This window comes from Podarcis liolepis, assembly GCF_965112155.1.
Source record: "Podarcis liolepis genome assembly, chromosome: 17".
NCBI lineage: Eukaryota > Metazoa > Chordata > Lepidosauria > Squamata > Lacertidae > Podarcis > Podarcis liolepis.
In genome coordinates, this window is record NC_139571.1 from 6035375 (window position 1) to 6048608 (window position 13234).

Consider the following 13234-nt stretch of genomic DNA (forward strand, 5'->3'; position numbering starts at 1 on the left):
TTCTTCAAGCATTGCCCCACTTACAGTGCAAGGCAGTAATCCCACTCTGGAGGTTACGAGAGCATGGATAATAGGGGCAAGACTATCCTAGTTCAGGAACAGCAATGGCTGGCGAGAAGCGCTCTTGTGTCTTTTTACACAAGCACAAATCCAGGTTTCAGCATGCGTGCCTTCAAGAGGGAGCTGCAAGTACAACTAACGACAAATGTCAAATAGAAATTCAACAGGTGAAGCTTTCACTAGAATGCCAAGGTGGCAACAGAGGTGGGAAAGTTTTGCTTGCTGTTTAAAAGTAGGAGCCCTGCCAGAAAGAAATAAAAAAGGCAAATTTTCCTATATGAATAGGACATGCCATCCGTTTTGGCTCCTCTGTCGCTTGGCCCCCCTCCTCTTCCTACTGCCATCTACTAGCTGCTTTCTCCCTGGTGGCAAGAGAGACAGAGAGATGCAGCAATGGGGATGCGGAACCTGGGTCTCTCCCAGAGCTGCAAGGACTACAACTCCCACTAGCCCTAACCCTCGGCCATGCACTGTATACCGTAATTGATTAATCAATATGGTGAGCCGGCTCAAAGCCAATGCAATTCTGGGCTGCATCAATAGGAGTATACCATCTAGATCAAGGGAAGTAATAGTGCCAATGTATTCTGCTCTGGTCAGACCTCACCTGGAGTACTGTGTCCAGTTCTGGGCACCACAGTTCAAGAAGGACACTGACAAACTGGAACGTGTCCAGAGGAGGACAACCAAAATGGTCAAAGGCCTGGAAATGATGCCTTATGAGGAACGGCTAAGGGAGCTGGGCATGTTTAGCCTGGAGAAGAGGAGGTTAAGGGGTGATATGATAGCCATGTTCAAATATATAAAAGGATGTCACATAGAGGAGGGAGAAAGGTTGTTTTCTGCTGCTCCAGAGAAGCGGACACGGAACAATGGATCCAAACTACAAGAAAGAAGATTCCACCTAAACATTAGGAAGAACTTCCTGACAGTAAGAGCTGTTCGACAGTGGAATTTGCTGCCAAGGAGTGTGGTGGAGTCTCCTCCTTTGGAGGTCTTTAAGCAGAGGCTTGACAACCATATGTCAGGAGTGCTCTGATGCTGTTTCCTGCTTGGCAGGGGGTTGGACTCGATGGCCCTTGTGGTCTCTTCCAACTCTATGATTCTATGAAATATATTTAATCAGTTAACACATGCAGACTATAAAGTAAAGTACACTGGATAATTTATTAGAGCACCAGATTCTATGCACTTTGTCTTATATCAAGGCAGTCCCAGGCTTGCTTGCTTTCTCAGCACCCAAAATCTATCAATGTCCAAGAGTATCCAAGACCAAAGAGTTCTCCGCTGGTTCCAGAACACAAAGCAACATATTGGCTCTAAGGATGGCATGTTCAGGGCCTCTTCTGACATCAGTAGCCCATGGGCAAGTCCAGAGTCCAGCCAAGACTATGGGGAAGCTTCCTGTTGCACCCATCTATCAAGCCACAGGAGGCCCAAACAGGTCCATAGTTTCCACCACCAAGGAGAGATGCTTCAGGAAGGAGCTGGTGGACACATGCAGAATCCGGGCTTCATCTGCTCTCCATCAACTGCAATATATATATACACTTTGTGTAGACCGAAACTTGTAGTCAACACTTGCACTACACTTAACAGTCCAATATCCTCATTCTATTCCAGTCCCTCATTCTATTCCAATTTATTCTTATCATGGCAGCACCTGAAGGCAAAGGACTCAACAGAGAGGAAGGTAGGAATTATTATTCTCCTCTATATAGTATCATCAGCTTGTATAGCACTTTACAGAAAATACGAGGGGATAGATCTCTGCCCTGACAGGCTTACAGCTAAAATTTGGCACAACAGAGGAAGGAGAGGGACGTGGGGGCAGCGAAGGAGGCGATGATTTGACTGACAACTGCTCTGGTTTAGTTAGAGGCCTGGCTGCTGTGGTGTCCCTGCTCCAAGGGCTTCATGGGAAGGTGAGCGGGAAGGCTTGAAGGAAATAAGCGAGGAGGATGCACTGAGAGGGGGTACCAGGCATATGGGGCACCAGGGAGGAAAAGGCAAAGATGTTTCGGGGAACAGAAGACGTCTAGAGGTTGAGGAGGTACAAATAACAAAATTGTTGTTGTTGTTTAAACCCTGGTTCAAGTCCAACATGCCATCCAGTACGGCGCCACCTTGTCTCTCATCCTCCTGCAGCTTGTGCAGGAGACCTTCCAGCAGGCTGCACCCAGGACTCAGAGCCCACCATCTGCCCTGACAGCCAACACACCTTGCCTCCTGTAGAAGGGGGCGCCTGGCCAATACTCACACATGCAAGATGTCCTCCGTCACATCCAGTTCCTTGCTGATTCCTTCTTTGCGGGGCTCAGGTTTCGGGTCCAGGGAGCCCAGTGCAATCTGGGCCAATGATGATGATGGGAAAGGGATCCTCAGCTCACAGGTGTTGGGGGTAGCGATAAGGAGCATAAAACGTACAAGAAAATTACACACACGCGTGCACACTGCCTACCTTTCCAACAAGAGACACTCACTCTATTCAAGGTCACCATTGTATTCTGTGTTTAATATTTCTGGGAGAGCTTCTAGTCCCTGGTTTTTGACTGAGGGGCTCTGACATGGATTAGAATCCCTGCTTATCCATGACTGTGGATGGAGAAAACTCAAGACCAATGTTCAAATTGCAGGGTGGAGGGCTGAGGGGGGCTATTTTTGTGCCGACCTCTTTCGCCTACTATTTTTAGAGGGGTTTTGCATCAGGGAAGCAGGGGAAGATATGTTATAACTAGAAGAGGAGGGGGCCCAGGGCATGTGGATTTCATTCAAGGCCTTCCTACCTCTTTCCCTTCACCCCACTCAGTCACCATTCTGTTGTATTTGCAGTTGTTGGTGGTCAAAAAGCATTAAAGGAAAACTTATCCCCATTTCTCTCCTCACAAAGAATCCTGAGCACTGTAGCTTACCCCTCACAAAGCTACAAAGTGCCCATAATACTTTGCGGGTGAAACCCTAGCAACCCATCACCTTGATTTCCCAGCAGCTCTAGAAATGCATCTTGCTTCATTTAGTTCTTAAGGGGGGGGGGGAGAGAGAGAGAGAGAGAGAGAGAGAGAGAGAGAGAGAGAGGTTGCATTGGAAGTAAGCAGGGACACCGCAGGGGCTTGAACCCCGTCCTGGAAACCAGGAGCACCAACCACCAGCGTCTTTTGCTTTTTTTTGGCCAATGCAACAAGGTGAAAAGCAAAACCTGAGAGAACACTCTGAATACAGAATGTTCTCTCAGGAAAAAAGAAAACCCTTAAGAGTTATGAAGTTGCAGACAGAACACAATCGAGGTTTTATCCCTTACCATTAGCAAGCGATATTCACCTAGATGTGTTTAAGTCACAGAGTGCCATGTTGACTGCCATTAATTTGCAGGGCAGAACAGAGAGACTAGTTCCAGTCTTCAAACTCTGCCTTTATGCTCACCTTTTTGTCTGTTCCTCTGAAGCGTGAATTCATGGGCCTGGAAGTTCCTTCTGCTGGTCTGTGAAAAGCAATCTGGACTCATTAGTTTATCCCCGGCCCTTTCCCGCCAATTCCAGAGAAATGTTTTTGGAACACAGCTCTTCTTACTGACCTGACTTCTGCAGGAAGAGCTGGCTTCCCCTGAGTGTGGTGGGCTCTTGGACAGAACTGTGAAGAGATCAAGCAGGGGGAAATGGAGAAGCCAGCACAAAAGGATTGTACTGAAAAAGATCACTGAATTGTGGAGTGTGAAGTTCACTTGCCGTTAAGTTTCCTGAAGGCTTGCAAAATTCTTGTGTCACTGAGATGCACCTGGAAGAGACTAGGGTTTTCAGCAGCCCTCCCCTCCAGACACAGGAGCAAAAACAGCCGGTTACCTAAAGCAGCGCAGTCAAGACGCAGGTGTCTCTCAATCCTGCACTGCAGATGTTCACTTGATGGATCAAGAGCTCTGACACTGCCTTTTGTCAATGGAGCAGATCTGCTTCCGGCACAGGTGGCTCTGTGAGGTCTGTAAAAAAAAGAGCTGGAACAAAACAAGGATGGCCGTCCCACCAAAAGATGTACCTTATTGTGTGGTGATGGCACAGGAAAGGGCCTTCCCTGCAGTGGTGTCCCGACAAGAGAAGTCCCTCCAGGTAGAAGCACGGAGAGCGACCGCATTAGGCTTTCGAGTTCGCAGCTCTTCTGAAAAACTGATTGAATAATCAACATTGCTCAATACAAGCTCTTTGGAATATTTAGTTTGCATATTTGATGTATGATTCCATTTAGAGCCTACCTTTTCTCCATCAGGCTCAGGGTGCTTGAATGGTCCCCCTCACTGTGAGCTGAAAGAATCTTTGTACAAAGAGTTGAAGGCAGAACACAACAGGGGTTTTCTCCTCAGCCAAGCACAAGATACCTACTTGACTTTCAGCCAGAAGACACACAACCGTACTGCTGCTACAATTAGATGCAATTAGATCCAATTAGATAGAGCATTTAGAGATTGTTAGTTATTAGTGCCTCTCACCACCTCTGATAATTCAAAAGTTTTTTTACTAGAAGGTTAGATTGTAGTTGAAGGTAAACAAGTGAGAGGTTACAGGCAAAGGAAGCAGTTTCCTACACCAGGTTTTTAAATCAATTACCTTAGGAACAGAAGTACTGGTGAGGACCCAAATTTTAGTATTTGTCGGAAACCCAGCAGGTTTTCACCAAAAAGCCTGTCATAGAATTTGAGTCAAAATAAATTTTGAATCAAGTCTCAGCATATATGGATAATCTTTCCTGCATTCAAGAGAAATACCGGTACCCCAGGCAAAGAAAATGGGGAGCTACATGCCTCCTTTATCTACAGGATTGAGGGGTACAGACCTCTCTCCAAAAATGTTTCACAAATGTGGGTTGTTATTATGATTTTGTATGGCCACACTCTGGTCATTAGTGGAACAATCAGCCACCCCCTTATCTACAAGTCAAAATGGCCAGAGAGTCAGGATTCATAAGATTTCCAATATTTTCTCAGTCATTTCAGCCTTACCATTAGCAGACAAAATCTTCTGCCCTTTATGTACAGGAAAAAATGGTCAAGGCTCAACCTTCCGTTTAGTAATATGGATGTTCTTAAACGTTTGCTGGACTTTCTTTGCTTAGAAATGGCCGACCAAATGGTGAAAACCTTTACTCACTCCAACGCCTCTACCAGGCCGTCTCTACCATTCCCACCAGTAGATTCACCCTTAAAATGCCTTATTTGCTTTTTTCACACTTAAAACAGCCAGGCAACTGTTACAGACAAAGGAAGCAGTTTGATGCATAAGATCTTAAAATGGGTGTTCTAAATTCTACATTAGGAACAGTAGTATGGATTTATGGATTTATACACATCTGAAGGAACAAAAACTGAACAATATTTTGGTGACCCTCTTCTGCAGTTGCCCAGTAACTACAATAAAAAAATTCCTTCCAGTAGCACCTTAAAGACCAACTAAGTTAGTTCTTGGTATGAGCTTTCGTGTGCATTCTGAAGAAGTGTGCATGCACACAAAAGCTCATACCAAGAACTAACTTAGTTGGTCTTTAAGGTGCTACTGGAAGGAATTTTTTTATTTTGACTATGGCAGACCAACACGGCTACCTATCTGTAACCAGTAACTACAATTAGGTACAATACTCTCACCCTTGGTTGCTTGCTTTTCACTGCTTCACCTCATAGCTGTCAATGTTTCCCTTTTTTAAAGGGAAATTCCCTTATTCCGAATAGGATTCCTCGCAAGAAAAGGGAAAAGCTGACAGCTATGCTTCTCCTTGTGGCTTTCTCAGTTATTTCCCCCCTTTTTTCTCCTCCCAGAAACAATTCTTGATCCTAATGGCTTCCATACCTTTCCTTGATCAATAGTTACTTCGCTTTCATTATTTTTTAAATTCACCACTCTGAAGTGGCTCCCTGAATGCTTTTCTGTTGCCTTGATTCCAATCAGGAAGGGTGGGGTATTATTAAAATACAATAATAATCACAATTACAATCATAATCATAATAACGCCTCCTCTTAGCTTTATATGTCAAATGCCACCACTTTTAAGCCAGCTGCTCAAGAGGGTTTGTTATTCTACTCCTTGGAAGACACATTATGAATAAATGAAGTTCTGCCCATTAGCACGGGAGCTTTTCTATAGCCCCCAATAAGCTATCACAAATGCAATGCAATGTATTTTTGTCAACAAGGCAACCTGAGCTAACCTGAAATTAAAAGGAGCTATGTTGTCTTCTGCCCCTCTGCTTTGCTCTTTCTCACATGCACAGCTTTCTTTCCCCCCCCCGGATCCCCCTACCCTTCTCACTTCTAAGTCTTACCTGTGTTAAAATCTTCCCAATCTTGGTTTTTCTTACTTCTGGAGTGAGGCTGGAGCGAGTTGTCGCAGACCAGATACAGGTGCTCTTGGAAGAAACTGCTGATTTTCTGGATTCTTTTCCATCAGGGTTTAGGCCTGCTTTTGGCACAGAAACTGCCTTGGTCGCCCTGCACCTCTGTCGAGAGACAAGGGAAGGCGCTCAGTGACCCCCAGTGCCTTCCATCAGCTTCGGCTGGTGACCCAGCTATGCCCCTATCTGGACCAGGGATAGCCTGACTCCTGTTGTCTATGCTCTGGGAACCCGTTATTGGGTTGTTGTTTTTGTTTTGATTTTGTGTATTGTATATATTACGTGAACTGCCCTCAGAACTTCAGGTATAGGGCGCTATATAAAAAAAAAAAAACAATGATGATGATGATAATAATAATAACAACTTCGGCAACAGAAACACCAGCCTTCTTTTTATGAAATGGCTTCTCCAGTTGCCCTTTAAAAGAAAAGCCTTCTATTTTCTGCAATTATTCTTCACTCTGCTTGAAGCAGACTTCATATCCACCCACCCTTTCCTTTGTTCCTTTGTACATCCAAAGGCTAGTTGGTCGAAAGGTAAATAAACTTGATTTCGCCCCTCACATTCTTTCGTTTGTCTTTTCTAGTCATCAGGTGTATCTGCTTTTCTTGATTCTCTTTAAAATCTTCATTTTGGTATTTCTATGAGTTTTCAGTTTTGCTTGAGGGCTTTCTCAAAGTCCATCATCTGTCCACAATTTACTCTCCCTGTTTTATTAGGATTAATTCTTTGTTGGTCTTCTATTTACTTTCAGTTTCCCTTTGATTTAAAGTGTATTGCGTCTCCTAACAATTTTAGGGAGTTACTGAATTAAGATATCTATCTATCTATCTATCTATCTATCTATCTATCTATCTATCTATAAGCAATATTTAAACTTGCCAACTAGGGAGATCACAAGTGAACATTTGTTGTATCTCTTTTTAAAGTTGTAAATGACAACTTCAGCTCTGACCAGTGAGAGGGCTAAAACCAGTATTATAGCCAGGGACAGTCTCACTCACTAGACTCTGGCTCGCTCCTTCCACCACTTGTCAGTCATAAGGACACAGAAAAAAGTCCCTCGGCGCAGTAATACAGTGGATACAAATGTGTTTGTTTTCATCATGGGATCATTGCGCATGCGTGAGAAATTAGTGCTGGCCCTACTTCCTAATAATAGGGTTGCTGGGGTGCCAACTTGAATAAAATATGGGGGGGGCAGTAAGCCCTGCCCCACATAGTCACATGACACAGCACACAGCATTTAAATGACAATGCCAATCTACTTGGGGGGTGCCTGGCCCCCTCAAATATTTTTTGGGGGGGGCCTTAAGAAGAGTTAGCTCCTAAGCCAGGGTATGTGTCATTCCTGGATTGATGTCTTTGCTTGCTTGGCTATGTGTAGCACTTGCTGTGCCTTTGAATGGCATTTTGCCCATGTACCACACTGATCTGAGCATTAAAGATTTTGGTTGACACTGCAGCCTGAGTTCGAATTCTTCACTGAGTGGGAGCCAGGAAACTCTCCTCCACAGTGTGCTTTTCTGGAGGTTCTCCTGATCCTCCCATAGCCAGTTTTGGGGGGGCTTGGGGGGATCTATGCTCTTCCCTTTCCCTATAATAAGATGTTCTTGTTCCTCCAATAATTTCTACCCAGTTGTCATTGAAAGTGGCAGCATGTATTAGATTAATCCCCATACACAGATTTAATAATAATAATAATATTAATTCCTTTTGCCTTCTTAATCTTCTGAATCAATATCCAAAAATGTTCACAGCAGTCCTGGTCAATCGTTTGAGTAGTATTGCTCCAACATCTGCCCACTTCCAGTCTTGTGGTTTTTGAAGAATTTCCAAAAAGTGTAAATAACCACTGACATAATATCAGAGAGAAATAACAAGCCTTTTTTTTTGGAGAGCTGGAAGCAGTTTGAAAGAGGATCACTTCTTATCGTATACACTATCATAATAATATACCACCCAACATTTCTCTGATGAAAATAGGGACATCCTATTCAATTATTATTATTATTATTATTATTATTATTATTATTATTATTTATATGCACACACCATGTTACCTCTCAACTGTTTAGCTACAAGGCTGGAGATTCTGTTTAACTGTAGTGGCAAATAGCTTGTAATTGGTCCATTCTCCATTGACTCAGTTACCACCTCCTCCTGGGTCAGCGAATCAAATCATGCATTATGTGAAATATTCCCAGTAGAGGACTGCAGGACCATATTAACAAAACTGCTTGTGGCTGGTTGTTAAAAGCAATGTAAACCATGGGTTGGCATTGCATCTGAACCAACTTCAAGAAAGCCAGGGAGAAGAGCAAAGGGATCCCCATCAACTGAGTTAAAAGATACTGACAATATTTGCAGAGAGATTAGATGGCATTTGTACCACACTTTCCAATGCGTTATCCCAGTGCTTTTTTTCTGGGGGGACGCAGGTGTTATGTATTGAAGTTCTCACCTGGCCACCAAGAGTATTGTGTATATAGTTTTCACTCAGGTCCACGTCAGTTACTTCAGGCGGGAAACCCTGGGTTGTTGTTGTTACAATGTTGACAGCCAGCTGCCTATAAAAGCAGGCCGGCTGAGCTGTGTGCTGTGCTATGCTGTTCAGTTCAGTTCCAGAAATCTCTGTGTCATCTGCTTTGTCAACCCACTACTTAATAGCAGGGGTACTAATACCTCTTAATCTTTTGTCAATCTTTGTACTTTTCTCCATTTACTGTATTTATTTTTCCTGATTTGAACTATGGAATGGAGATTTTCTTGAGTCAAAATGAGAGTACCCCTAAACATTTTTTTTAAGGAAAAAAGCACTGCATTATCCCATCGCTTCACTTATAGCCGAAAGTCCAATCTTTTGGAGAAGGTTGTTGCACAAAAACGGGAGCTCACCCCGTCGCGGGGTTTCGAACCGCGACCTTCTGATTGGCAAGTCCTAGGCTCTGTGGTTTAACCTACGTGTGTCCTGGTGAAAGGAGTAGGAGTCCCCTAAGAGCTTTTTTGGCAAGTTACAGTTCCCAGAATTCTTTTGGGGGAGGCCCTCACTGTGAGGACACCTTCACTGCTTAATAATCATACTAATGTTATTATTTACACCATACACATCTGGTATCATAGTGTTTTAAATGCATGGTGCAGATGAGGCCTGCGGTTGTGGGGGCCAGATAGCAGAATGCACTTGATGCGCTTGAATATAGTAGTTATTATGCCTTGTTTGTTGATAGCACAGATAATCCTCCTTTGTGGAAGTATGGAGCTGTTATGAGGATTAGTGTTTTTAACTACTTCCCCTCTCTTTTACCAGCATAAACAATGAGGCCTATGAGGTGCCAGCATATGAGGAGGTGGTGACTACCGGCTACTTATTGGGACCCACCACCTGGACCATCACATCCAGTCCAGGAACAACCCCAGCGGAGTCCCCTCTGTGCAGCGTGGTCACTGAGCCTGCTGCCCACGGAGAGACTGTGGTTGAGGCGTTCAGTGTTTCGGTGGCACCAGGCACACAGCTGCCTCAGAGGCAGATCTACAGTCCAGGTTCTGCCTCAGGTTGCTCATACTGCCCAAACTGCAGTGATTTGTGTCGGGTACCCATGAGGTCAAAGGTGTTGAAGAGCGGGCGGAATGCCTGGAACCCCTCACACCTCCTCTGGCTTATGAGAATGTGACAGTAGAGGAGCTCCTTGAAGAAGAATTTCAGCCCTCCAGGCTATGAGAACGGTGCACTGTGTGGACACTTTTTCTTCAGTAGCCGTTGTGTTGCAATGAATGTGAAACATGGCCTGTGTGCAAGATGTTAGCTGCTGTACCTCCGTTTTAAGAACTCTCCTGAGAAATGCACATATACAGGCCTGCATTTCTTGTGGGAAATGCAAACACATATATAAAAAATGAAGTTGTGTTTTCTGACATTTCCAGAATGTGCTTGGACTTACAGTCTAGGCCAGTGGTGGTGGACCTATGGCACACATGCCAGAGAGGACACTCAGAGCCCTCTCTGAGGGCACACATGCTGTCGCCCCAGCAGGGCAATTGCTTCTGTGCCGGGAGTAGAGGAAGTGTGTGGAGGAAAGGAGGGCTGGGTTAGGGTTAGGGTAAGGATTAGAGTAAGGGTTAGAGTCAGGCAAGTAGGAGTGGAATCAGGCTGCTCCGCTAGGCAGCGTTGCCGCTTGCACGGGAACAGGATCAGGGCTGCTCAGCTGGGGACGTGCAGGCTCCGTCACAATTTCTGTTGAGGAGTTCGCGGCTGCACTCCCATCAAGGAAGAAGTTTAAAGGAGCCCCCCCCTCCAAATCAGATCCCTCCAACCCCGTGAAGGCAGCCAGGCTGAATAGTTGCTGGGGTTGGGGAAGGTGCAAGCAGCCCGGAGCTGCATCTGAGACCCCCTGCACCACCTGAAGGCGGCCAGGCCCTCCTCAGCTTCCGAAAAAAGTTCCAAAACCGGAACACTCATTTCTGGGTTTAGGTGTTCAGGTTCCCCAATTTGAACTGTATTTCTTTTTCCCAATTTGAACTGTATTTATTCCGCACACACACACCCCCGGTGGTGATTTTCTTGAGTCAAAATGAAAGTACCCCTAAACATTTTTTTCGGAAAAAACACTGAGTTATACCATAAGATTATATATCAGTGGAAAGATAATTTAATGAAGAATGTAATGCAATAACTTTTATGAAGGATTATTTATTCCAACAGCAGTCATAAAGAGGAAACGTGAAACACAGAAAAAATGAGATATACATGTTAAATTGTCGTGTTGGCACTTAACAATAAATAAGTGGGTTTTGGGTTGCAGTTTGGGCACGTGGTCTCTAAAAGGTTCGCCATCACTGCCTTAAATGGTTAGGTGGTGAAACCAACTGAAAAATGTAATGAAGCTCTTTTTTTAGTTGTGTTACTTAAATTCTTGCTTTGATCTGAGGGTTAACTTGTAACTTTTCTCCACTTACTTTAAAGGTAGAGGAAGAGTTATGAGTGCAGGTTTAATTGATATTATCCTCACAGTAACTTTGTGAAATAGTTTTGGCAGAGAGGCAGTTACCTGCATATCTTAGAGCTGCATTTTACCGCCTATGTTCCATCTATATTTTATAACAGTCTCTGGTGCAACACTCTTTCTGTTTCTCTTTTGGGATGCCTTTGATAAGTAGTTAGTATGTGCATGTGTTTACATGCTGTTCCTCCTTCCCCTCTTAACTCCCTATCCAGAGTATTAATGCTAATGAATATGGTTTGAGTTGGAGCGTTTCTATAATAAGTACAGTGGTGCCCCGCAAGACGAATGCCTCGCAAGACGGAAAACTCGCTAGACGAAAGAGTTTTCTGTTTTGGAGGTGCTTCGCAAAACGAATTTCCTATGGGCTTGCTTTGCAAGACGACAATGTATTGCGAGTTCCTGCTGGTTTTCCCCCCCTCCCCCCCTTTTTCTAAGCCGCTAAGCCGCTTCTCAGCTGATCCGATCAGCAGATAAGCCGCTAATAGCGCTAATCCGCTAATCCTTCAATGGGCTTGCTTCGCAAGACGAAAAAACCGCTAGACGAAGAGAATCACAGAACGGATTCTTTTCGTCTTGCGAGGCACCACTGTACATCCAGATCTTTTGCGAAATAAAGCAGTTCATTAAACTTCTTTGAGTTTTCAAAAAGCAAACCTGCTGTAGTCAGTATGCTAACACACCCTGCTTTAAAAGCCAGCATGGCCAGCGATGAAAGAAGATTGGCATTGTGGAAGGCGTGAGGTGGAGATAGGCTGATGTAAATAGCACGTGCACACTTGTGCAGTAGGTGAACCTTGGTGAACCCTGGTAAAGGTACCCCTGACCATTAGGTCTAGTCGCAGACGACTCTAGGGTTGCGCGTTCATCTCGCTCCATAGGCCGAGGGAGCCGGTGTTTGTCCACAGATAGTCAACATGACTAAGCTGCTTCTGGCGAGCCAGAGCAGCGCACAGAAACACCGTATACCTTCCTATCGGAGAGGTACCTTTTTAATTACTTGCACTTTGACATGCTTTCGAACTGCTAGGTTGGCAGGAGTAGGACCGAGCAACGGGAGCTCACCCCGTTATGGGGATTCAAACTGCTGACCTTCCAGTCGGAAAGCCCTAGGCTCTGTGGTTTAGACCACAGCGCCACCCGCGTCCTGGTGAACCCTGGTAGGGGTATTAAAAAGACAGAGTGAAGTATCACTTGTTTTCAAGTGACATACGGTAGTAGCTATGCTTGCCAAGAACATTTATCATTTGTCTGCCTACTCCCTTTGCGAGGCTCAGGAGTGTTGGCACGTGACCTGCAGCTGCCCCAGTAGCTCATGATAAGAGCCATCTCTGAGTCCCAGCTGCTGAAAGCCTCCCAGTGGAAAGCAGATGCAATCATGGTCACTTGTTTGTCATGATGTTATCTTGCATAACAGATTAGAATAGAGAGATTCAATTCTATTCATGCTCTTATTTTATTTGTAAGCTGCCTTGCGTCCCTCACCAAAGGTGGGGTAAAAAACATTTTTCTGTGCCACCTTTTAAACGCCTGCTAAAAACCTTTCTGTTCTGCCAGGCCTCTGTAGGCAATTAAGATTACAACCCACACAACCCTACTGGCTTGCTTTTAATATATCCTAATTTTTTATTCATTCATTGCTTGTTTTTACGTCGTTGTAAATCGATGCGATGTATCTTTAGGATACGGTAGTATATACATATTTCCCTAAATAAATATATCAACAATTGAGTTGTTACATCCTCCGAAGGTTGTAGACTCTCCTTCCTTGGAAGTTTTTAAGCAGAGTGTGGATGGCCACCTGTC

General features: G+C 44.5%; 1 protein-coding gene and 1 long non-coding RNA gene across 8 annotated transcripts; one reads left to right on the top strand and one right to left on the bottom strand.

The window, feature by feature from the left end:
* Positions 1 to 1176: 1176 nt before the first annotated feature.
* LOC310696993 (uncharacterized protein) lies at positions 1177 to 7449 on the bottom strand. 7 transcript variants are annotated; one of them, XM_083483245.1, is made up of 8 exons: positions 6992 to 7449; positions 6359 to 6532; positions 4087 to 4206; positions 3783 to 3831; positions 3632 to 3687; positions 3481 to 3538; positions 2321 to 3079; positions 1177 to 1592 (listed from the first exon to the last, which is right to left on the bottom strand). In XM_083483245.1, exons 1-7 carry the CDS (start codon positions 7016 to 7018, stop codon positions 3030 to 3032), a joined length of 534 nt encoding a protein of 177 aa, XP_083339371.1. In that variant the 5' UTR covers positions 7019 to 7449; the 3' UTR covers positions 1177 to 1592; positions 2321 to 3029. The 7 variants fall into 7 exon arrangements, 2 of the variants coding, with proteins under 2 accessions (XP_083339371.1, XP_083339372.1); XM_083483246.1 differs by lacking the exon at positions 3783 to 3831 and having other exon boundaries at positions 6992 to 7418; XR_014520823.1 differs by lacking the exons at positions 1177 to 1592; positions 2321 to 3079; positions 3783 to 3831; positions 6992 to 7449 and adding an exon at positions 4301 to 4464 and having other exon boundaries at positions 3090 to 3538; positions 6359 to 6671.
* Positions 7450 to 7629: 180 nt separating this feature from the next.
* LOC310697049 lies at positions 7630 to 10228 on the top strand. The gene is made up of 2 exons (XR_014520905.1): positions 7630 to 7766; positions 9739 to 10228. It is a non-coding gene; the product is annotated as an uncharacterized lncRNA (long non-coding RNA).
* The last annotated feature ends 3006 nt before the right edge of the window (positions 10229 to 13234 follow it).

Bases quoted from the DNA above. Each gene is read 5' to 3' on its own strand.
- LOC310696993 (XM_083483245.1), bottom strand. From the start codon at position 7,018: ATGACTAGAAAAGACAAACGAAAGAAT. The intron at 6,533-6,991 runs GTGAGGGGCGAA...GTCTCTCGACAG, and splicing joins GAAAAGACAAACGAAAGAAT to AGGTGCAGGGCGACCAAGGC. The intron at 3,539-3,631 runs GTCAGTAAGAAG...TGCTTTTCACAG, and splicing joins GCTCTTCCTGCAGAAGTCAG to ACCAGCAGAAGGAACTTCCA.